Raw genomic sequence first — 25,284 nt, forward strand, 5'->3', positions numbered from 1 at the left:
TGCCAACAACTTGCCAGAGCAGTTCTTCCTCCTTGAAAACTCTTGGGGCTCTTAAATTAAGCTACAAGCTGTTTTGAATAGGCAATACTTGATTGATTTGGGTTAGCTCAATAGCTCGAAGTCTTGCCCCAGGCAAGCCTCCTCAACATAGGACAGTAAAAATCTAGGATAATAATGATTTAAGAGATATCAGCTGACAGTGGGTTTTCCTGTGATTTGTCTAGTGTAGCCTTAAATGACCTATAGCAACAAATAAAGGGCTAGAGAGGCACTATGACTTTAAAACGAGACTGCTGCAAAGCAAGCAAACAGACAAAAAACAACGCACACCACACTGACATATTTTGGACACAACTCCACCCCCTCTTCCCTCCCCTCCCCCCCCACCCTTTTTTCTTTTCTGGTCAGAACAGTTGCTTTCACTTCTCTGTTTTTCACACAGATGATGTTCACTCCTGACAGAAAAATCAGTGTTCACTATGATTTCTGGGTCTCAATGTCACCAGTTCCTTTTGAAATCTGGAACTGCTGTGCTGCTTTTTTACTTTAAGACTGATGGTCAGGCAAGGGGAAGCATCACCAATAACCACCTCACGCTCAAGGTATGTGAGTGGGAGGCAGGAACCCTGACCTCCCTCCCTGGACCTCCTCCAGATTTTCCATATGGCCATAGGCCTATCAGGTTAACTCTTCCCAGGGTCTGTTAACTCATCTGTAAAACACAGGCAAGAATTTGTTCAAGACTCTACAATACTGCGAGCAGAGGTGCATAAACTTTCACACCTTGGTTATTTACCAAGCAATGGGGGGGTTTGTTTGTTAGGGGGTTGTTGGTTTTTTGGTTTTTTGTTTTGTTTTGTTTTGTTTCCTTGTTTGAATTTGGTTTGGGGTTTGAGGTTGGGGTTTTTTTCATTTTTTGTTGTGGTTTTTTTTGGGGGGGAGGGTGTTTCTGGTTTTTTTGTTGTGGTTTTTTTTTTAGTTTGGGTTTTGTTTTGGTTTTGTTTGTTGGTTGTTTTCTCTTGAGGTTTGATTTTTTTCTACACGGTTTTACATGGTTTTGTGCATGGTTCCAGGAAAGCAAAACTATTGGCAAAGTTGACCAAACATTGAGCCATAGTTTGGACCAAATTAATGATATGAAATATTGAAGCCATGGGCTATACAGTCTTTTGTGGCCTCTCTGGTTCAATGAATATAAAATTCATAACATTAAACACAAGAGAAGGAAAGAGCCATCTCAAACTCTACAGCCCAGTGATGAGGCACACTCCTCAAACCCGAAATGTCTAACTTTGATTCCAAACCCTGAATAGAGTGGATTATGAACACAAGTTTTTGGCATCTCAGATAAATGCCATATAATGAGGACAGGTACAAGGCAAGTCTTGTTCATCTGTACTGCTCGTAAATAACAGCTAAATTCTCTTGTGAATCCATTCCCTTTGCTTTCAAATTAAAATGCAAAAAAGAAAATAAGATCATTTACTTAGGCCAAACAAAAATTTGCCTAAAATCAAATTACTGATACCCTTTAAAATGCCAAAACATTCAGGCTGATGAAAAGTTGTATTTTTTTTGGGGGGGGTGGTGGGGGGGAAATAGCTGCACTACCATCGCTGTGAGTTTAGAACATGCTTTAAGAGCTTCTGGTAACACGTACCACACAGGGAAGTTGCATATTCATTCACATGCATTTATACTACTTTTGGAATGAAAACATTAGCTGAAACATCAGATTTTTTCCTTGCCACTCTCCAGTGGCATCATATATTCTGTATTTCAGCAGCTTAAATGGCTGGAATACGTTGCTGACAGCTGGAGCAGGCTCAGAATATCAAGACTTTATCCAAAATTAGCCATGGGTATTGTTTTATCATTAATGTCTTTGTAATTTGGAGACAGATTCCCAGAAATATGCTTCCTGCCAGTGCCAAGAAAAGCATAATGGGACTGGCGCTGGATTAATTTGTGTTGGTCTTTTTCCCCATAACGCTAAGAGTGTTTAACATGCACAAACAACAAAATGATGGATTAATATCCCTGTGCTGGACTTGAATGAGCTCTTTTGTACAAACTTCAGTGGTGAGGCACTGGAACAGGCTGCCCAAAGAAGTGGTAGATGCTCCATCACCGGCAGTGTTCAAGGCCAGGTTGGACAGAGCCCTGGGTGACATGGTCCAGTAGAAGGTGGCCCTGCCTATGGCAGGGGGTTGGAACTAGATGATCTTAAGGTCCTTTCCAACCCAAACTATTCTATGATTCTATGATGACCTAGACATCCAAGCACCTATCACAGCAATATCATTGTTAGAAGCTCAGTGATAAGAGTACTAGCAAAGACTTAGGCTACAGGCACACAAATAAGCTCTAGGAGCTTGCACTGCAGTCTCTCTCACTGGGGAGAAATTACCTTACACTTTCTACAAGGTAAGAGCATGCCCTTTGACCACTAACATGGTGCAAGGCTATGGAGTTTTGGGGCCTTGCTCATGTGTGCATGCCCTTAGGAGATATCAGGATCAAGTTGCCCGATTTCCTCTGTAGTACTATGGAAGTCATCTCTTTTGGCCTGTGTTTTGGATCCCCAATTGTAAAATGCTCATGACGATGACTGTGAGACACTCAAATGCCTTAAGGCTGTCAAATACATATCTGAGCATCTAGAAAGGACAATTTCATGTTTCTCATAAGAAAAGACTGGCAACCAGTTACGAGTGTATGGTGATGTCAGAAAGCAGAGCCTGTTCAATTACCAAGACTTGGAAGCATCCAGAGGATGGCTATGAAGGACCAGAGCCTAGCTGGCAAGAAAGGGAGAGGAGAAATTAACTCCTTCATGGGGATCTAGGGGAAAAACAAACAAACAAACTCTAGAAAGCTTCTGAGAACTCTTTCTGGTTTAGTTATGCTGAAAGTGTGAGAACAAATTGTCGAGGGGCAGCTGGCTTGTATTTACTACCATATCCAATAAACAAACAACCAAATACAAAATAGTCAATCTTGTTTGTAAGTCTCGACAGGACATTAGCACTTCTCTGCAGGATGAACTAGTTTAGTAACAAACTATGTCAATGAGAGTGACTCAGCACCCCATCCTCTGAATGACAATGTGTGTCTGCAACACTGAAACCTACTGGGGAGACTTTTAAGGTTCAAGAGCTACTGCCTAGGCCACTACCTTCAAAGCTGGGTCCTATCAATGTTCATTTGCAAGGGTATCATAGTTTGAGTCACGTCACCTAGACCTCCAGGACCTCAGTAACTGAGCATCAAAAATGTATCCAGAAGCAATGTGTTATCCTCTCATCAGACTATCAGTTTTCAGTTTGCACATCAAAACACAGTGAGGTATCACAGGAATGCCATGACAATAACACGATTGGATGAATTATAGTACATGAGTATAAATATATCAAGAGAAAATAAAAATGATTGCACTGTTCACTGTTTAAACACCCTTTCCTTCACACCTCCTTTATTTACTCACTGTAAGTGGTAATGTCCAGTAATAGAGCAGTTGCTTTGCCTCTTATTTCCCCGCCACCCCAGAACAATCCAAATATCACAGAATCACAGGCTAGTTTGGGTTGGAAGGGACCTTAATGCTCATCCAGCTCCAAGCCCCTGACATGGGCAGGGACATCTTCCACTGGACCAGGTTGCTCCAAGCCCCTGTGTCAAACCTGGCCTTGAACACTGCCAGGGATGGGGCAGCCACAGCTTCTCTGGGCAACCTGTGCCAGCGCCTCATCACCCTCGCAGGGAAGAACTTCTTGATGTCTAATGCAAATCTCCCATCTAATGCAAATCTCCCATCCATTAGTTTAAAGCCATTCTCCCTTGACCTGTCATTACATGCCCTTGGAAAAAGTCCCTCTCCAGATTTCCTGGAGGCCCGATCTGAGGGCACTGAAGGGTAACCTTAGCACCTCATATAATTAATGAAGTTCTGTATCATAAACCACTTCCTTAGCAGCAAAGCAAACTAACCCTCTGTGTAGTCACTTTTTTTTTTCCCCTAAAATACAGAAAAATCATGTTTTCATTTTTTTCAACATAAACATTGCCATGTTGTTGAAACTATGACAAAATGTATGATGCTTCATGAAAGACATGAAGATTCAATCCATGCCTAGATTCTACCCATGACAACTATGACTTCTGGGATTTGGACCTCTGGTGCCACAGAGAAGCCCTAGAAATGGGCCATCAAATGCATAATCTCTAGCATCATCTCTCTTCCTTTGCCTCTGACATTCAGATCTGCACACCAAGGGTTTCCACATGAGAGCCCATAATCTTGGCAACATTAGATCGTTCTTTTTCCTTTGTGCATTATGCTTCCATTGCATATTATTCTGAAGCTGAAAGATCTTATTGTATTTATTATCAATACAAATCCAGCCCAGAAATGTGTCTAATGGATTAGAACTCAGGGCCCAATGCGATAAATCAAAATATGGCCAGATTTTAACAGGAAGCAATGGACACATCAGCAGGAGAGTTCAGTCTGCCAGCACCCTTAAGGTAACACTTCAGTGCGCTCAGATCGCTAAGTCATGCCACAAAGCTCACATCCTGGGTTGGGTTGACCTTTATGAGATCTAATCAGGCTAAATGGAGAGCAAATAGAAACTGCAGTGGAAAGAAAAAGGTAAACTGCTTCACAGGCTACCAATTGCCTGCCAAGATCTTTTGTTTAGAGAATATTACCTCTCCCAGCTGCATCTGTTGCTCCTCATCTGAAAGTTAGCTTCAACAGTTTAAAAAAAACTGAATTAATCAAAAGCTGGTTTTACTTGGAGCAAGTTAAGAAACACTCATATGAACCACCCCACCAGCAGAGCTGCCAAGGGGACAAACATTGTGTGGGCATAGTGACGTCCCTCACCGATACAACAAATTAAAACATAATTAATCCAAATTCCTTCTAAAGTAGTTTAAATGAGAGGTCTATTGTATCAGCGAGAGAAAAAAAAAGGCAGAATTGCTGAGACACGATTCTATTCTTCAGGCTAAAAACACCAAACTGGATGTCCACGTAGAATACAGAAGTCAGGGCCTTCCTCAGTAAGGAGGAAGAGCTACACACGTTCTCTGTCGCCTTCTCTATTATTTTTCAGCTCTTCCAAGCAGTGACCCTGTCACTCCCTTACATTCAGAAATCTGTGGCTGTGAAAGCAGTGGGTTTAAAGAGGGAGGATACAGTCTCTGACATGTTAAACAAATACAGCATGAATCACATTTAAGCAGAAAAGAACCTTCTACGTTTGAAGAGTCCAAGGCAATACCATCTCCTTTCCTTCTCCAGCTTTTTGCAATAGCCTCACTCCTATTTATTGTCTGTTAAAAAAAGATGTAAACTTCAGATCTCAACACATCAAGTTTTCCAAGCCCTCAATTCTGTGAGCTGAGTTTGTTTCTTATTATTTACATTGCTGAAGGATTGATCAATCATTTTAACATATTATGAAATCAGGGTTTTTTCTGTACACTGAAGCTATGCTTATGTTTCCCAACTGTCAGTAAAACACATCTTACTTCTCTGGAGCAGTGTCAGGCTCTTCTCCAAGCTGCTTTGTCTTCTTTTCTATTTTCTGTATGATTTATTTTTAATACATACCCTACACTATCAATTTAACATACTAATATTTTAATTAACTTCACTATAAACCTTTCCTTTTCCGGTAAGTGCGAAGAATTAGAAAACACTCTCAAACACCACAGATCAAGGTTAGACCTTCAAAGTCATATTCAAGGCTTTTCCACAACTCTGAGTCTTCACCCATACCGGCAGACTTCACATAAAGGTGTATAGAGCAGCAAAAGCAGTCTTGTCTCTCCCTCTTAATAGGTATTGGTGTGATATAGGCTGCACCTCCACTCCAACAGCCCATGTAGACAGGGAAATGTCATTAAAAGGTAACCACTTTATAGAACAGCATCCCATGCCAAATCCAAGTACAGACCTGCCAGGAGCAACCTCCAGAATTTAATGTACTGTTATTGCAACACTATTCATACCCCCACTTGTCTAACTCATGAAAAATTAGAAGTGGAATCAATGAGTATTCCTCACATCTTTTTTGCTGGGTCTTCTCCTGGTCGGCCTCTCCAAACACTGTATTATACATTTTTTAGCTTGTAGCTTTGTGTCTCTAGATTCAAGATTTCTAAAAGTGTTAAATTCAGACTTATGGGCTTTGCTCAGAAATGGGATGTGACAGCAATTTCCTTTCAAGAGAAAGGAAGATGAAAGAACTTAGTCAGACAGCTTTTCGGCACATCAAGATGAGGCACCTGACAGATTTTGTGGAAACATTTTGCTGGATAAGCAAAATCTTTGTTGAATCACCCATCAGGAAAAGTGTGCAGAGTGTACATTAAAATATAATCAGTTAGTTGTAGTCTTACCTTCCTGAGTTCTGAAGTCATCTTCAGGAAATGTATTAAAGTTGCCACACAACCCACAGGTCTTATTATAGTGCTTTTCTTGAAAGATTATCTGAATATTCCCACTGATATCAATCTTCACCACAAAGCCATGCTCATCACTGGATATTTTGTAATAACCTGCCTCCTTCTCTATAAATATGCCATTGGAGGCAAAAGGTATGGAAACCCTGGGAAGAAAAATAGGAATTTCTCAGAATATGACACACTGAAAACGTCGGGGAGGTTCTGCTTGAATACTTGTTCCCACAGGTACCTTTTGTCTTCCTGCATCACAACTCCATCTAAAGAGAAGCGAAGATTGAAATATTCTCCAAGATAAACAGAGAAACCAATTTTCTTCCCATCCTGGTAGTCACCTGAAGAGATGAGACATAAGCAAATATTGTTAGCTCTGGAACTTGGGAGGACAACTTGTAAGTAGCACATTGCAGAGTTGGGACCGTATCATCTAACATTTTCAAGAGCCATCCATGCACTTCATCCCGTAGTTGCTTAACGTGAAACGGACAGATAGTCCCAGGATGAGGGCTGGCATATGACCTGGCACTGGCTATGGACTCACACTCTTGCCATTATTGTCTAGCCAGTGAATTCCCCATCCTACTATGGACACTGGAGGAGTTTCCACAGGAAGTGGTGCCCAACAATCTGCTGTGCTCTTTCCCTTCCTTGTTTCCTCCCAAAACCAACCCATAGCTCAGTGGTAAGAGAAGAAGGTTGAATCCATTGAACCTATGGAAGAACTGAGCCTGGATATCTTCGTTCTTTATAAGCTCTCTAATCATCTCAACTGGCCTTTGAGGGGTGGATGCCAATGGTGGCTATCCAACTGGGGTGGGGGGCAACTCACTCTGCATTTTTCAAAAGGAGCAGAACATAGAGATGGAGACAACTTAGGCTCTGAGAGAGAAGAGACGTAGGGGAGTTCAGACATAGTCCTTTCTCTGCTTTTGCCCGTTGTCTGTCCGTTGTCTGTCTTTGGCTTTACAACAGCTCCTTGTGCAATGGCACCATTCTGGATCTCCTGCTCTGAGGTAGCCAGCTCTGCCCAGGCCTGGATGCTTTACTCAGCAATACAGATTGCACTTCACAGCCAGATATCCAAAACCAAAATAAACCCACACATACACTATGATAGGAATCATAAGCATGGCATAACCTATTTATGTGCTCAATATAAACACTGTCTGCTCATATTTTGTTGGTTTGGGTTGTTGGGTTTTTTAAGATTTGATCACATGAAATACTGTAATTAGTTCATACTTCACATATGCTGGTTGGTTCTTCTACATAAAAAACAATTTGTACCAAGTTGTTCAAGTTGAAGAATAAAATTACTTAATTTGGTATATGGTTGCTTTTCAGAGTGATGGGATCAGTTTAATTTACTTGTAGTCAGTAAAGAGTCATTTTAAACTATGACTAATATAGAACTGTTATTAGTGAATATAAGAATATCTACAAAAAAGGTTGGTGAGAGTAATACACAATTTTCGTTTTCATATCTCTTGCCCACTCCCAAGAGTAATACTGCAGAGACTCATGCTAATTCAAAAGCCTTTTGTCCTGTAGGATGGGATTTTTTCTCACTGGGGGGATTTAGCGTACAGGTGCAATTAGTTCTGCGGGGTTGTATAGTTCTTATTCCTGTACTCAGCTTTAACTGCCACATTCCTCTAGAAAATTAAAAATTAAAAAAGGTCTAACTTTCCCTCTTTAGAAAAGCCAGTAAGAATATCTCCATTCCTTGGCAGGTTAGTTATGTGGCAGCTATATTACCAAGGGATAACTGAAGCCAAAGTGACAGAATTTCCTCACTTTTCATGCCTAAAAAAATTAAAACCAAACACCAAACACAACAAACCACACAAAACAAACCATAAACAAGACCCTTTCATGCAGTGGCCCATCCTATGTGACAAAGGGCAGCTATTTGTCTTCTCAGTGATGGAACCCAGCATAACTGCAATGCCATATCCCACATCTTACAGTTGTTACTTCTTAGTATCTTGCTCAGACTCACCTAAGAGTGTGACGGAGCGCTTGTGACAGTCCCCAGCAAGGAGGTAACTGCAGTCCCCAGCAAAATTGTAGAAAGAACCATCAAAAGTTTTGATGTGATCTTTCCCAAAAAGGCTGCAACGGGAACCTGATGACTCCTGAAGCAAAGAACCTGATGATCCTGGATATCAAAACACAACACAACTTGCAATGTAGAAAAATCATTTTGTAGTTCAGGAATTTATCTGCTGGAATTCATCACCATTGATCATTGCATGTTCTGGACCTCCAGCTCTAGCTTCTAGGATGGTATGATAGTACATAGGATCAAGCACAGATTTTATTTTTATTATATGCATTAGTGAAATGGCTTTTTTGCTTTATTTCTACCTGCCCAGACCTTGCATGGGTAATTTCAGCCCTGATTCTTTAAGGAATACCATGCATTCGTCCATTTGTACCTTCCTGCAATCCCATTAAAATAAATAGGGTAGGGTAGCATGAACAAGCCCCATTGTTTGTTCAGCCAAACATGACTGACTTCAGACAGTCTGTAACTCAACACAGTGTTTGTTGCAAGGTAAAGAGCCAAAAGAAGTAACTTTATCAATGTCTTCAGTGTGATGAGAACATTGCCTGAGCCAGGATTGCAGGATGAGATGGGCAAGGAGGGAGCGGGGGGAATCTCACATAAGAAACAGTGCAAACATATTTCAGTTCCTAGATATCAGAAAATAAACATGTTTTCCTACCTGATATTACAGTAGCCTGTAGAAGATTTGTTAGCAGCACTGCCAAGAGGAGCATCTTTCAAAAATTAAAAAGAGAGAGATTAGAATATAGTTTGGCTCACAGCAACTCATCGTTGTCTTTATAAAGTTATTTCTGAGGTTCTACATTTCATAAAGCCATAATCCATACAGACTTTCCCAGTAATTCAGTTACCCACTTGTGCTTCTTTAAATAGGTAATCTAGGAGAATAATTATTCTTTGTTCCCATTTTCACCTCTCAGCAGGGAAATGTGGGCTACCTCTACATGTTGGGAAATGCAACCCAACATACACATATATGCCAATTTACCCAAGTTAATACATCACACACACAAAGCCTTTCAAAACACAGCATAATTTATCAGACAACCTGACATGAAGAAGCACACCAAACTGGATCAGCCAACTTGGCTCCAGTAGAATTCACCTCTGCTGCACAAGATTTGAATCCTGCCCAAAATTCCACAGGAGGAAAGAATATATAGGGTTTGCACCAGCCAACAGATCTGGCTGGCACACCGTTATAACCACATGCTTATAATCCACTGATTTCAGGCTGATGGTGTGCTTGAGATAAAGGGCAAGTAGTAAAGGGAGGAAATTGTGCAGAGATTAGAGACCCAGGATGAAAACTTCCATTCACTAAAATCTGTTTTAGCATTGCCTCCTGCTTTCTACAACCAAAACATCAGCCTTTGTTCTCCATATGGCTATAAACTACCTCCTGTACTGCCAGGCCTTTAAAAGTAATAATGGGATATGAGCTTTATACAGATGGTGAACTACAGATGCATTCTGTGGCAAGATATTAACAGTTAATGGATGAAAACTGTAGGGAGCTCCATCTAAGTGAGTTAATTTCAGTGGTCATATAAGCAACTAGAGAAGCTTAAATATACCATACTTAATATATTAATGCCTGGAGAGCAGACACACCTTTCCCTAAGAGAACCCTCTGATTAAAGACCAGAATACATTTTGCAAAGACAAATGCTGATTTCAGTTTACAGGTGCACACTTCTTACTGATGTCAATTATGTAGGTCCAATTCACAGCCACAGAAATAAACACCAGGTTTGCCTTATTTACCAAAGGCAGGAAAAGAAAGCTCCATTATAAAACTCAGTCTAATACAGTGCTGCAAATGCCAGTCTGACATAAGGCTGTTACTGCTGCAAGATAGCTAAGTGGCAACTGCATGGAAATGTGACTACAAAGTAATGGTAAAGAAAACAATAGGCATTATTCTCAGATTACACACTTGCTAGTGTATTTTTAGTGCATGCACTGTGTTACTGTGACAGAATCAGATACTGCTTTTCCTTGTTAACCCTTCAGTTTTACAAAGCGGGCAAAGAAAAAAGACAGGGTATAAAACTCTTCAGCCCTCTTCCACCTCCCAGTCCGTTCTAACCTGCAGACTTGAAGTTTCCCTCAACAATGATAGAGTGGGTGCCACCAACAAATCAGAATACAGTCAAGTACGATCTGCCAGTATATACCCCTCTATAAATTTTATCACTGGCTTAATGAGAAATTAATGTACCTTCTTCTGTGTGAGATTCCTCTTGCACATGAACAAGAAGCTCCTCCAGTTGCCACCTATAGCCTACTACACCATTGTTCCCACGTTCCTTCAGAAGACAGGACTGGAATGGCTTTGGTCTGAAATTTCTTGTTTTTGTGCAAGCCAGGAACTGTTGTTCATTTAAAAGGAAAGATAAAGACCAAACGTCACATCCGTCTGAGTCTCAAGACAATAGATTAAATTGCTATCGTGTAAATCAGTAGCCTTAATTGTCAGAAAGTTACAATGAGGGGAAATAGTTTTAAAAACTTACATGACAGATAATTCTTTGAAATATATTTTGCATGTGTATGTGTGACAAATCTCACTGGCTGAGCCAATAGGCAGCATATTTATTTGAAAGACTATTGTTAAAGAGGAATAGAAGGATGCTCCATACCTAAAAGACCACAGAGCCATGTAGTACTTTTTTCCTGAAAACAACTGCTTTAAAGAACAAAGCGGGGGGGGGGGAAGATCAGAGCTGGTAACAACCTGGTTTTGTTCTGCACATACAAACACATTTGAATTTTGTCACATTCTATTAGATCAACACATTCGGTCCTTGAATTTGCAAACGTTTATAGAGGTACCCCCTGGAACAAGACATGGTAACAAATTAATCATGCACATACTTGTTTACAGAGGTGGGCACAAGCTTTATGGGCATATGTACAGCACTGAGCAAAAAATGCAGAGCAGATGACATTACTTTCAATGTCCCATGCTTCATATTTTCCATAGCTACTAGTAACAACAAAGGGATTAGAAGGCAACACATTTCCCTGTAAATCATATTTTGCCACTAGTTCAGAGAATCAGGTCCTTAGTTGAAACCAAGAAAAACAATGCACAACAATAAAAACGTGCCTCCCAAGAGTCCCCAGCAGGTGTGCCTGCCTAGTGCACAAGCAATTCTGAGAATGCAGCGAGTATGACCCCTGCACACAGTTCTTTGAAAACTAAAAAGGGAAAATAAATATAAAAATTGTAATATCATCTTTTCTTCCTGCAGGCAATTTCCCTTATGGTTTCTAGAGATGACTAAGTTGAAACTTGCAGAATGGTGACAGATTAATTTTAAGACAATTTAGGTGATGAGTCTGCTTAGGTTGAGGAGTTACAAAAAATACATATAATAAATTGTTAGCCAGACTTACTTTGTCTTGTATGAACTCTTCATGACATCTGCATGTTAAAATGCTATAGAGCTGTACTACAGCTACCAAGTGACAAGAAGAAAGCAACACACACCAAATTGGTTTTTTCCACCTGAAAAGCCAGAGAACAAGATTTTTAAATGAACGCTTTCAGGCAGGGTCTTCTCAGACAGATGTTCCTGCCTTTTCTCCAGCAGCAGTAAGGCTTTCCCCTCTCACATTCATGGCAATGCAAGGCCTGCATCTGGGAAGATCGTGGGAAACATACAAGAAAATGCCCCACATGCACAGAAACTTGGTGTCCACTGCAGTCATGGCCTTTGGTGTATTACACAGACATCCCTCCAGCATGGGAAAATCCTAGCTATCCCTGCTGCTGCAATAAAGTACCAGTAAAGGATGATAACCACTTCTGGGTTTGTGTGAAGACAGAGGAATAGCGTTGACTGGGAATCATTCTCTCCTTCATACCTCCGAGAGCCTGGGCATTAGTGATCAGAGAGAGATGTTCTCAAAGCCTTTCACTGTGGGAATCCCAGTATTATTCATGATATGAGGAATAAGATCTCCTATCACCTTGGTCTTTTGCCTTCTTAGTTTTAATCCTGAGACCCAAATAAGTTGCTTCATTTGGTAACTTCCTCTTGCAAATCTAAATCTAATAGGTAGCTTTGATTCATAATCTTTTGTACGTACCAAGGATAGAGTTCCTTAAAAATAAAAAGATTGCTGGCTTTGCTCCACGGCAATTTCTTTACTGTTATTATAATAAGGGGCTAGTTCTTCAACAATACAGGATTGTTTAGCCTGTAACAGTGATGGATGGCCGAGATCTTCCTTTATTAGCTTTTGTGCTGCTGCCTTCACACCATGACAAGCTTCATCTGGAGCACCAAGGAGGGAGAGACCACACTACACAAAAGTTTGAGCCCATCAAAAGGCACTTTGGAGAGGAGCAGGCTGCAGGCAGGCCGGTTACTGAACTGGGACTGAGCCTCTGAAGTGCATGAGTGCTTGTCTGCATGATCAGAGCCTTGGTCTACACCGGGGGACATTCTGTGACTTGCACTGCCAATGTTTCATAGACGGTTCAGATAAGCCAGACATCATGACACCTCTTAAGTGTCTTAGGGACCTTGGGGAACATAACAAAGAAAACTAATTGAGATAGGAAGTTTGTTCTTTGGGTGTCTTTTTCCCCTCCTGGCTCTGTTTTCTCCCAGAAAAGGGAAGTGGTAATTAAAGAGCGTATTTATTGACTGATATTGTTCATTGTTCCAATACAAAGCACAGTGATTGGGTAGATCTGATGTGGAGTTTTACAAATAATACACCCGAGACAGAGGGAAATATATAAAGGACTATGGACCATTGCTGGAAAGCCCCTTATAGCCAGTTCCTGGAACAGAATAGGAAGGACTTCTGACAAAAATTATCCATAATACTGCTTTTCATTGCTTTGTTCAAATACTAGGTAACATGCAACAAGTCCAATGCTTCCTAGCAGTTATATGATAATATGCATTAAAGCATTAGACAGGATGCCACATTTGTCATCAAGCTTGTTACACAAGTACTTATGCAAAGCGTCCACATTGTGAAACAGCAACACTGACTGTAGGAATAGTGATGAAACATACAGGGCCTTATGCACAAAAACCAGCCAAAATATGTTGATAAACTGGAAAACTAAAGCCTAGCAATACTGAATTTTGATTCTGTGCTTAGGAAATAGAAAATTAGATCAGGCTATGGAAGCAACATAGGATGTCACTTTAAGACTATTTAAAAGATGCAAGCATCTGCTGTAAGAGAAATTCACCTTATGGAAAATATACCCATGAAGTTCAGTAACAACATTTTCTTTAAAATTGTTTTTTTTTAAGAGGGAAACAAGCCAGTCTACATAGATGTTAATAGAGCTAACTAATCTGAAGATTTCAGCCTGATCCTGGCCCTGTTGTAAGCATGTTGAGTTGAAGTACTCTTCTGCACAAAGTTTGTTTCCATAAGTATCACTTAATTTCTGCCGGTAAAGGCATTGATTGATTTTCTGAGGTCTAAAAAGTGTTCTTAGAATCTTGAGTAAACTGAAATCCAAAATGCCACATCCTCAGGTGCCACACAAAAAACAAAGAAAGGACAGTGTACTGTGAAATGTAGGAAATGTTGGAACAGAAGACATACCTCATGAATCAGCAGAAAGCTCTTCAGCAGATACTTATGGGCAAGGAAGCCATGCTGCTTCATTGCTGAGAAATAGTCAAAAAAGTGAAAGAATTACAGGAAATTGATAATAAAAAGAAAAAAAATCAGTGTGCAATCATAAATGCAAAGTAGACTTTAATCTTTAATATATTCTGTGTTCTCAGCCAGTCTATCTCAAAAACAGTGACATTCTTAAGGATAGAAAATGAAAAGATAAAAAGATTAGAGGTAGAAGGCAACTTCTCTGCAAGGGAAGAAAACTTTGAATCTTAGAAAATCAGAGAAGGAAAGCATAAGGAGCATCTACCATATCGCAAATGGCACAGAGATGATAAATAAGAAATAAGTATTTATCATTTCTCCCAGTGTAAAGGCTGGGAGCAGTCAATGAAATTCTCAGGGAGTTGCCTTCAAAAAACATGACTGGAAGGCCTCCACACAGGTCACTGTGTCAAAAAGGAGTCAGACAAACTAATGAAGGGCTGGTCCATCACAGGGATGGATCACAGACATCAAATGATGAATCAGAGCTTGTGGCTTAGAAAGTCTTTACCCTGTAGAGTGAAATCCCATCCTTTAACACTACACTTCATTTCTTATGACTCTTTCCCTAAGCAACAGCTGTTAGCCACCAGACTCCTACTTCTTGGGCAAAACAAAACAAACCCAAACCAAATCCCAAAACACACTGCTTTCTTTATCCCAGTCTGCAGGAAAGTATATCTGTGGTTTTTCACAACTGAGATTCATATACACTTTTCCATTAGTGACCCAACAGTGAACCTCAGCATAAACAACGAACAAGCTAAAGTAAGAATCATTGCAAATAGTTCCGAAAATAAGGGCATCCCTTGGCAGTTCCTGAAAGCCCAGAGCAGCAGGCCAGAAACAACACAGGACACAGGCTTAGCAAAGCTACTTCTGCATCTCCTCCTACCTTCCCCACCCCAAGAGAATTAAAAAAAATAAAAGACCAAAATAGATAGATAGATAGACAGACAGAACGACCAACCCCACAGACATGAGAATATCAGCTGGCAAAGCCCATATAGCCCTGTATTTGAACCCTTCCCTTTGGAATACTCCTGTATTCCTGTATTCCCTTGAGGAAAAAGATGAACAAAATAGATGAAAAATATGGTAGTACTGATATGGAGTATTGACCTCCATGCAGAAAAGCCTTGAATGAGATCTATACTGCATAATTATTCATTGACACATTTTAAGGACATAAGTAAGGGTAGGGAAAATAAGCCATTTACAGATATTCAAGAGAAAGGAGGACATGCAGACAGATGCAGTGGCCAAAACAGCAAGCTAGATGTGCACTAGCAGTGCAGTAAAGTGCGAGAAGTAAGGGATACTCATCAGGGCTGCCCCATGTCCCTGAGGATGGCATTAGCAGTGCCTGCTTGCCCTTGGAGCTGCATGCTGTCCCTCCATCACTTCTCTGCCATGCCAAGGGACAAATCAGCAAGGCAAGATGTACAGCTAAGCTGCATCACAAGAAAGCCAGAGCCATGGTCTGTCCCTTTGGCAGCTGCCCAAACAGGACTATATTTGTTGCACACAGCAGTATAAAATAAATTTCAGCAAGCAGCAGCAAGTTCACTTCTTTGAAACACACAGAAAGCCTACTTGGAAAACTAAACAGTGCCACTGGCTCTAGCCCCATATGATTTGCAGAGGCTTCAATGCATTTTTGGGGTTATCAGTGCTCAGTTCCTTCTCCTTGTACAGTTAACGATAGATGGTTGAGAGAGACACTCTTCAGAGAGGACCATAGGCACCAACTTCCGTAACTCCTCAGCCTCTGGACATCCTTTCACATGCTGGAAAGGCAAAAGACAAACAAACACTTTTGTTTGTTTGCCACTTGCACAAGGCAAAACAAACACTTGGACGCTCTCCCCTAACTATGCAACCCATCAGAGAAGGGCATTTTTAAAGATAATTCTTCTTATTACAAGTTGAACTCCTACCCTGGTGGCAAGTTTATGGGATTTCCAATGTCACAGCCTTTCCTGGGGTTACCTTTTGAGTCATCTGAGCCAAAAGGACCTCAGGCTATAGCAAGTGATGCAAGGCTCTTCAGTGCTACCCTGTATAGAGCACTTCAGTGTAGCTGCTGAACCACTACAGTACAAACCTGCCACAATCCAATATGGTTCAAGCTGCCTCCTGTAAGACCAGTGATATGCAGCACAGCATCAAAGCAAAATATCCTCCCTCCTTTACAATGTCTCTAGGGATGTAATGTCATGACATTTATAAGGTCTCTAGGGAGTAACAACACTATGGCTGAAGGACGATATCTTCAGCTGGTGCCAACCAGTACTGCTCTGCTGAAGTCAGTGGCACTACTCTAGTCTGTGCTAGCCAAAGAGCCAAAAACCTCATAAATTTGCATTACATTACAAAAAGCTACCAGAAACTGAATGAAAGGTCAGGGGAGAGTTTATTTTTCTGCTGGTCTATGGACTATTTATTCCTTATGTAAGTTAGGAAGCACCTCAAGGATATACACCTGACACTACATTCTAGATACTGACACGTCTCAGCATTCCCAGGAAGGGGATGCTGCAACACCAGAACAGCACAGCCTGGGAGGGGACCGATTGTTTTCAGTCTCCTCCTGTAAAAGTTTGGAAGCAGTTGCTTGCTGCTCTTTGCTTGTTAATGTCTTAAGTCTCCACCCCAGGTTGAAATTCCCTGCACACGGGGAGTCAGCAAAGCCCAATTCAACAATTTCCCCCCACCCCTGGAACTGTGGTTTTCATATTCTTTTTATTTTTTTTTTTTAATTAGTCAAAGCTCTAGCCTTATCATTTTGCATAATGTATTTACAGGCATAAGACTTTCTAAGCAGGGTACTCAGTGCATACATGCTATATTCACTTTACTAAGTCCTCAATTACCCTGTGGGATGCTTTCCATTCATTTAGCCTGTTCCACATAAAGCAAACATTTCCACATCCTCATCACACCTTAACATCAGCACTGACATCAGACACCAGCCAGTCAACCACCACAATCTCACCATTAGGCTGCTGAAGGAAAAAACCCAATAAGATACATACAATGTGAGGTATTTTTTCCATTAAGATAATAAGAGAAAATGAGAGTCTGAATTGTGCATGACATCATGCCAGTTTTCAAAACACATGCTTTAAAAGCAGTTAATCCCTCCCTCCGGGATTAAATTTGCCCAAATGCCTGGCTGCTAAAATGCCTTTAAATGAAACCATGAAAAATATGACTAGCTAACACTTCTGGGCTGTAGGCCTGTAAAACATTTGCACTAACAACTCACCCTGTAACACCATATATGCAGTAGAGCAATTCATTAATAAATTAGCCAAAGTCACCCTCAGATACACACCAGGATCTCCTAATTTCATTTATATGGAAAATGTCCTCAGTCAGTTTTTTAACTGGAATATCTGGGGGGTTGTAAGCTTTTAAGATTACAATTTTTAAACAAATAAATAAAAAACACATAAACAAACCCAACCTTGATTGATGATCCTGGAGCAAACACAGGAGGAGGCTAACAGAACAGAAGCATAGCTTTGACATTATAGCCTCACCACTGTGCTCTCCATTCAGGCAGGAAGGGGGAGAATCAAAGTCTATTATTAAGCCCAAAGTGACAGAGCCTTGGGCAACGTGGTCTAGTGTGAGGTGCCCCTGCCCATGGCAGGTGATTGGAACTAGATGATCTTAAGGTCCTTTCCCACCCAAACCGTTCTATGATTCTATGATTAAGCACCATGAACGCATGCATGTACAAATATACACGAATATATGCACCCACTTGCATATATACACCAATTGCATCATTTCTGACAGGAAAATATTAATGTATTGAGAAAGGAGCAGAAGTAAATAGGAGCAGCCAAAAGATGGAAAATATCCTCATAGAGTGGGCAGACAATTAAAAGTAAGAAAAAAAAAAAAGAAAAAAAAGAAAGCCATCTTGTGTGTGTTTTTACAACTAATCAACTAACATCTTGTTTTGTTAGTTCTTAAAACTGTCTTGATTTTGAACCACATCTTGTACGTGCCCATGCTTTTGCTCCTGTCAGTGTAAATCCACTTCTTTCAGCAGTTATAACAATAGCAACAGGAGCCATACTTTGCCAGGTGAGATTTAAATAATGTAAGTGGTTATTTTTTGCCTTTACAGAAGGGAGCAAACATAGATAACATGCTGGCTTTATAGTTTGAGAAGCAATTTCATCCTTCTCCCCTTCTGTAATAAGACACAAACAATATCTCCTGTATTTGCATCACAAGTGTGTAAGCAAGGATAAATTAATGTCTTCTCCTCCACTCACAGGGCTGGTCTAAGGTCCTAGGAGGTTTACTAATGATGGAGTTCACTAATGACAGACTTCCCAAAATGCTCCTGCAAGAGCACAAGTTTCCATCCAGGGTCACCACTCTTAAAACATCTTTCCACTGAGACAGCATCCAGAGCCAGCTGGAGCTTCTGTGTTCAAGGCTGACCCCTGAAGGATGGTCCTAAATTAATTACTTTTTGAACTAGAATACCACCAGGGTTCATTTAACATTTCAACCCAATAGAACTGTGAGTAAACTGTTCCAACAATTAATGCCACACCATGTTAAAAATGCGTGCTGTAACTCAGGTTTCAGCTAGCCCAGATGCAGTCTTCAGACAGCAGATTATATGAAAATTTGAGAAACATCTATCACCAAGTTTTCTCCACATACCTGCCGAGACAGTGAGTTCAAGCCAGTTCTCCACAATTCACTCAAATGAACTGTCCTCCTGGATTGCCCCCCTAAAGCACGTTTATCCCCATTTTCTTATCTATATACCTCCCTCCCCAGCATCTTCTACCAGCTCACCACATTGAATTTGGTGAACCATAAGGCAGAGACAGATCCTACCAATACTCTACCAGAAACAAACCTTCTCAGAAGGGTGATTATCATTTGGCCACATATAACCAATGTTATGAGCACTTTGCTGATGTGGAGGAACGGGTGGTGCATCATTTCAGGTTTTCTAGTCACCCAAATGATATTATGGCAAATCTTAAAGGTGCCCAAATATGTTGTATTAACACTATTTGCCAAAGTTGTGATCTCGCTGAAGATTTATAAGGTTTATTAGACATCATCTGCTTTCCGTAAAAGCCACCAAAATTCATAAAAAACTCAAGTAGGATAATGTAACTACTAACCTATCCAGATACTTCCACACTTTCAAGTATAAATTATTTGGCCTTATTGGTTTAAAATATCCAATTTGAATTTACAATGATATTTAGTGAAAGAATGCTAGGTGTTGGCTGCCCTTGTAAGTAATGAGGGAAAAAATACAATAACATTATAACCACCCAATGAAAACTCTTCATATTCAGAACAAGTTATTTTGACATAAAACCAGGTAATATTTCTGCTGTCAAAGTACAGGTTACCAGAAACACCAATCAGCCGGGGGAAGCTTATCTATTAAAATATTTTTTTCCATCAATTTCAACTTTGCTGGGACTTCAACTTCCATCTCCCTACCAGAGATTCAATCACTATATTCACATTATATTTATAACATTATGCAGATACTTTTTAGCAGGCAAATTTTAAAATTTCCATTATGTTTCCTGATAAAATCAAGCTACAGATTTCCTTGCTCTGTAAACTGCATTTCTAGCAATAATGATGAGCTGCTATGATACAAACTTTCCGTGAAACATGCCCAGAGAAGTTGTGGCTGCCCCATACCTGACAGTGTCCAAGGCCAGGTTGGATTGGGCTTGGAGCAACATGGTCTAGCAGTAGGTGTCCGTGCCCATGGCAGGGGTTTGGAACTGGATGAGCTTTAAGGTACCTTCCAACCCAAACCATTCTATGATATTGGCCTTCACGTGAAATATTTATATATGCTTTCAGGCTCACTGACTTAATTCTCTTTTGAATATGGACTACAACAAGGAAATTTCTCTGACTAAATGCTGCTATACCTTTCTTCAGGAAGCTTCTGCACACAAACAAAACAGCTGTAAAAGACTGGGAAGAGTGCTATGAATTAAACCAAATTCATAGAGATGGCAGTTCCCATTGAAAAAGAATGAGTTTCTGAAGGTCTCCACTCAGAAGAGTAGTCCCTAGGATTGAAGTCTTGGCCCATGAGAAGTTCATTACATTACACCAAGAGGAGACAGGATTTGACCTTAAATGTTTATTCCATTTTCTTACTCACTTTTGAAAAAGAAAAAGGTTGTGTATGGATGCGACTTCTATTTAGCTTTTTTTATAATGCCAAGCTAGCTACAACTCTAATAATCAGCAGATCGTTCATGCAAAGTCACGTGTTTCTCTTTCTGAAACGCTGATTTACCCTAGTACAAGACAGAGCATGTTACTCATTGTGGAGGACAATTAAGTCGCAGAAACATTCACTGCTCACTGGGAACAACTGGCACCATTATGTGATTAACAAATCTATGTCTTATGCACATTCCCCACCACCCCCCTTTTTTTCCTTCAATCATCTAATGTAAGCACGGGGGATGGCAGAGGGAGCTCATATTGTGAAATTTGCCTCTAGCTCCTGATTTTTCTTCACGTCAGGGGATACAGCACATATCCTAAAAATCACAAGACTAATACAACAACTATGAAATTCTAAAATAAAAATTGGTTCTCTCACATAAGCCTTTTGATTTTTTTAAATTTTTTTTTACATCACAGATTAGCATTTACAAGGTTTTCTTCGTAAACATGAAGGGTAAAGATTTACTTCAAGATGAAGAACAAAGCTGAAATATTCATAAGAACTCCCAACCCCTGTATTTGGCATTCAAATAAAAGATAAAACCCTCCAAATGCTATAAGATTCCAAAATATCATCATGCATAATGACAATGCAGATGCAAGGATGGTGGAAGGAGGGGGGAGATGTGTGGAACTGAACTGTTCCAAAAATCATGGAATTTTATATAAATTGCATTAAAAATTAAAAACACCCTCTAAATTTAACTTGAGCACTCTGCCTTCAGCTCTTGAGATTCCCCAGTACAAGTGGGATGTGGCGCTGCTCAAGTGTGTACAGAGAAGGGCCACGAAGATGATCAGAGGGCAGAAGCACCTCTCCTATGGAAACAAGCTAGGCTTGTTCAGCCTGGAGAAGAGCAGGCTCTGGGGAGACCTTATTGCAGCCTTCCAGTACCTGAAGGGGGCTACAGGAAATCTGGAGAGGGACTTTTTATAAGGGCATGTAGGGATAGGACAAGGGGGGATGGCTTTAAACTGAAAGAGGAGACATTTAGATTAGCCATTAGGAATAACTTCTTTACTGTGAGGGTGGTGAGACAGTGGCACATGTTGCCCAGAGAAGCTGTGGGTGCCCCATCCCTGTCACTGTCCAAGGCCAGGCTGGATGGGGCTTGGAGCAACCTGCTCTAATGGAAGGTGTCCCTGCCTGTGGCAGGGGGTGGAACTGGATGAGCTTTAAGGTCCCTCCCAACATAAACCATTCTGTGATTCTATGACTTTAACAAAAAGACAGGGCTCAAGCAGTCCAATTATTTTTCCACTTGAAGTGGGACAAGAACTGTGCAAAAATTGCATTCTAACAGAAGTTTAGTTTTTTGAACAGCCTCAAAGTTGAGAGCTACCTTGGGCTCACTATTTTGTGAGCTCATTTCCAAAGACGTTACCTTTAGAACAACAACAAAACTATCTTGCTTATTTATGTTTTATAGCTTGTCATAATACTGGTCATAACTTGTTCTGAAACCATGAAACAGTTAAAAATTATGCTTACTTTCAGTATCAAACAAAAATAATCAGAATATAATCTTCTTTTCCTTCCCTTGCTTAGCAGAAAAATGCATGTTATTTAGAAAGAACAGCACTGAAGATTCAGCAAGCATGGATGTAACTGAATTTTTTGTTTATTTGATTTTACTTTTGTTCACATCCTTATTCTGTTTCATTTTTCCCTATTCACAGCACAGGCTCAGCACCCTCCTTGCTGGTTTTGAAGATACACATAGAAACAGTTCTGGAAACACTCAGGTCCCAACACATACAAAATTGAGCTAATGATCTCAGCAGTCTGCCATGCTTTCTGGAAGGTGAAATTCAAGCACGGATATATAGATTTCAGGAAGGTTAGGGTAGATATTATAGCATATATGAAATCAGCAAAAGTCAAGTTTAATTTGAACCTAGTGGACTGAGAACAAGTACACTCACCTTTCAGTCGTGGTGCTCAGGTTAATTACCATGGCGCTTGCAATGTCTTTCTCACTCTTTCCCATTTCTCCTTTCAACACAGTGCATGAAATCCTCTTCCCTCAAATTGGCATTCATTTTACAAATGAAATGGTTTTCAAAAGTTTACTCATCTTTTGCCATTTTACTTTAATACAGACTATTTAATTAACATGCTGTGACATGCGTTCTTTTCCATACATTCATCATTCCATGTGTTACTCTCTCTATTTTTCTTCTCCTCCTTCCCCTGATTTCAGAAATACATCCCAGGTCATGTCATTACTCTCAGGCTCTTGGGAGGGCAGGAAGGCATTGATGCACAGTAGGTAGTGTTGTAACAGGTGCCACTACTAATTGCATAAAGATAATTTTATAGCAATTACAGGGCTGGCAGAAGTGCCAGAACTGATTCCAGGGAGTTTTTTTTCCTCATTTATAAGTACTAAACATCCACTACTTTAATCAACACCATAAGCCAAATAAATTAATTGCTTCTTTAACATGTAGAACCATCAATTACTCTATACAGGATAGTGGCAAAAATGCAATAAATTCTCTGTAAGAAAAAAAACTTGAAAACATTTTTTTTTTTTTGCTTATTATAAAACATTATAGTATAGGCATTTCTTGGGAGAAACAAAAGAAAAACCACCCTTAAGTTATCTAAACCACTGCATTTTAAATCAGGAGCACAGCTACATCTCATTTATTAAAAGACAACATGAAATTCAATTCTTACAAGCACATACTGATTTTCTTCCAGACTCAAAAGTGTTGAGCTGATTACATGTAATCAGAAGTGGAAACACATCCCACAGCAAGTGTTTTATTTATAAAGAGGAAAGAAAAAGACTTCCATTATAGAACCCCGAGGAGCACCTATGAGACCACTCACAGACCACTGTCCCATTATGTTCAGTGCTGTATAAACACAGGACAGCAAACTCTGTCCAAACCCAAAGCATCAGTAGGAAGACCACAGAAAGAACACTTGAGCGAGGTAGTTGGGCTGAAAAAGTTTTACAGATCATGACTAGACCTTAGCATGGTTTGGGAATTTACTACCTTTGCAATTAAATTAAGCTTTAAATATTTTAACGCTACTTTTAGCTATTTTTAGCTTCACTGTCTGAAATTTGTAACTCAAGTTAGAGAAAAAAGGCCTGTTTAGAGAAGACAAACCAAAGAAAGCATTCCTCAAAGAAAAGCTGGAAAGCACCAAAGCCTTAATTTCCAATAGCTAGAACTAGTGAGTATCAGACTAGCATCGGTAACTATGAAATTAAAAACATGGGCTAAAACTCAGATTTAGTCCTTCTAAAGGCTTAAAATTCAAAACATTGTCTGCCGTATTTGTTAAGCAACAGAAAGCAATTTCTGCGCCATGTTCGTACGTACAAAGCTGTGTGTTACCATCAAACTACAGAAGGGCTCTATGCCAAAGCAGTGGTTCCCAGGAACTGAACTTGATGCTGAGCTCCTGCCCATGGGACCAGGCTCTTCCAAATCTCTTGGCTCCAATTTGATGGCTGTGGATTAACAGCACTGGAAACTAAAATTCAGAATTTCCTAAATGGATGTACTTTAAGCCTGGTTTAAACTTTACTTATGCACATATTTTAATATACATTTAATTCTTTGGCCAGTTTTAAGCAAATCATGTTCTTATGTGTTTCATGAGTATTGACATCCTCATGTGGGAGGGGAGGAATACTGTTCCCAACAAAAGAAAAACTGAAGCACCCACTCAACAGTTACCAGCATTGCCTCAACTACAAACCAGTCAACGCATTTCCATGGTGATAATATGTAAACATAGGAGTGAGCAGGAAATCCCTGCTCTGTGGGGTGGCTTTAAGTGACAGCAGGAGGGGAAAAACATGGAGGTCAGAAATGAGAGAGAGAGGAAGAGAAGCTGTGGTTGAGAGAGAGGAAGAAAAACTGTGGTTATTACAGTGGGAACAAGATGCAGAGGGTACAGATCTGTAGGATATTTAACTCTGCTTTTCCCACTATTCCTAGAACCATTTATACATGTATTGACATTTTTTTTTAATGTTCCAGATGGAAAATCTCAGATGGGATTTTGCAAAGTTCCTGTCCTGCCTCCTAATCGAAAGGACATCATGGAAGCTTGAAGCCTGGAAATTCCTGTTAGAACTTTAAAACTCCACAACCTGGTGATAACTGAGCTACCTTGGAAACAACATTTTTGCCTTCTAGAACATTCTTCATTTCCAAGTTTTCATCCCAGTTTTGGAGGCTTCCTAGATGCTTTAGATCCACACACACACACACCCCCCTTCTACAACAGCCTAATCAGGCAGTTTGCTGACAAGGGAATCGGGCAAGGGGACAGATTGATACCTATATCAAAGGTGCCACAGGCACAACATCTCTTCTAATGAACTAGAATTTTCCAGTGACAATGCTAGAAAGTTTCTGACCAGCTGTAGTGAGAACTCAGGAACCACAACTCGTGTCCAACAGTACCACAGTGCCCCTCCTCATCAACTGCTTTGCCTAACGGTTAACACACCAGGAGAACAAGGAGGCTGTTTGAAGGACTCCTCTCAGTGGGGACAAAGGAAGGCTTGTGAACTTAGCCAGAAATGTCACTCGGCCATGCAGGAAGATAAATCTGACAAGGATGTTCTGGGCAGAGTAATGCTCAAAACAGCTTGCAGTCTGGTTTTATCTGGTTGTTGCTGAACAACAGGAGCTGAGCAGTTCAGTGGCATAGAAGAAAGTATATACTACTCACATTATTTATCCTGACAAAGATTGAATAGTGTGATGGCATGCTGATCTGCTACAGACCACCACCTTACCAGGGTTCCCACAAAGAGCAGAACAGGATCCTG

The 25,284-nt window shown here is 40.3% G+C and overlaps 1 protein-coding gene across 1 annotated transcript in view; it reads right to left on the reverse strand.

Annotated features, from left to right (window-relative positions):
* Positions 1-10,864, reverse strand: part of VWF (von Willebrand factor) — a 134,842-nt gene extending 123,978 nt beyond the window's left edge. The window contains exons 1-5 of the mRNA XM_030480334.1: positions 10,776-10,864; positions 9,210-9,264; positions 8,480-8,638; positions 6,710-6,812; positions 6,415-6,623 (exon numbers count right to left, since the gene is read on the reverse strand). Coding sequence (XP_030336194.1) covers positions 6,415-6,623; positions 6,710-6,812; positions 8,480-8,638; positions 9,210-9,264; positions 10,776-10,805 — 556 coding nt within the window. The 5' untranslated portion in view covers positions 10,806-10,864. The remainder of the gene's footprint in view (positions 1-6,414; positions 6,624-6,709; positions 6,813-8,479; positions 8,639-9,209; positions 9,265-10,775) is intronic.
* Between the last annotated feature and the right edge of the window lie 14,420 nt (positions 10,865-25,284).

Source organism: Strigops habroptila, chromosome 3, assembly GCF_004027225.2.
Source record: "Strigops habroptila isolate Jane chromosome 3, bStrHab1.2.pri, whole genome shotgun sequence".
Classification (NCBI taxonomy): Eukaryota; Metazoa; Chordata; class Aves; order Psittaciformes; family Psittacidae; genus Strigops; species Strigops habroptila.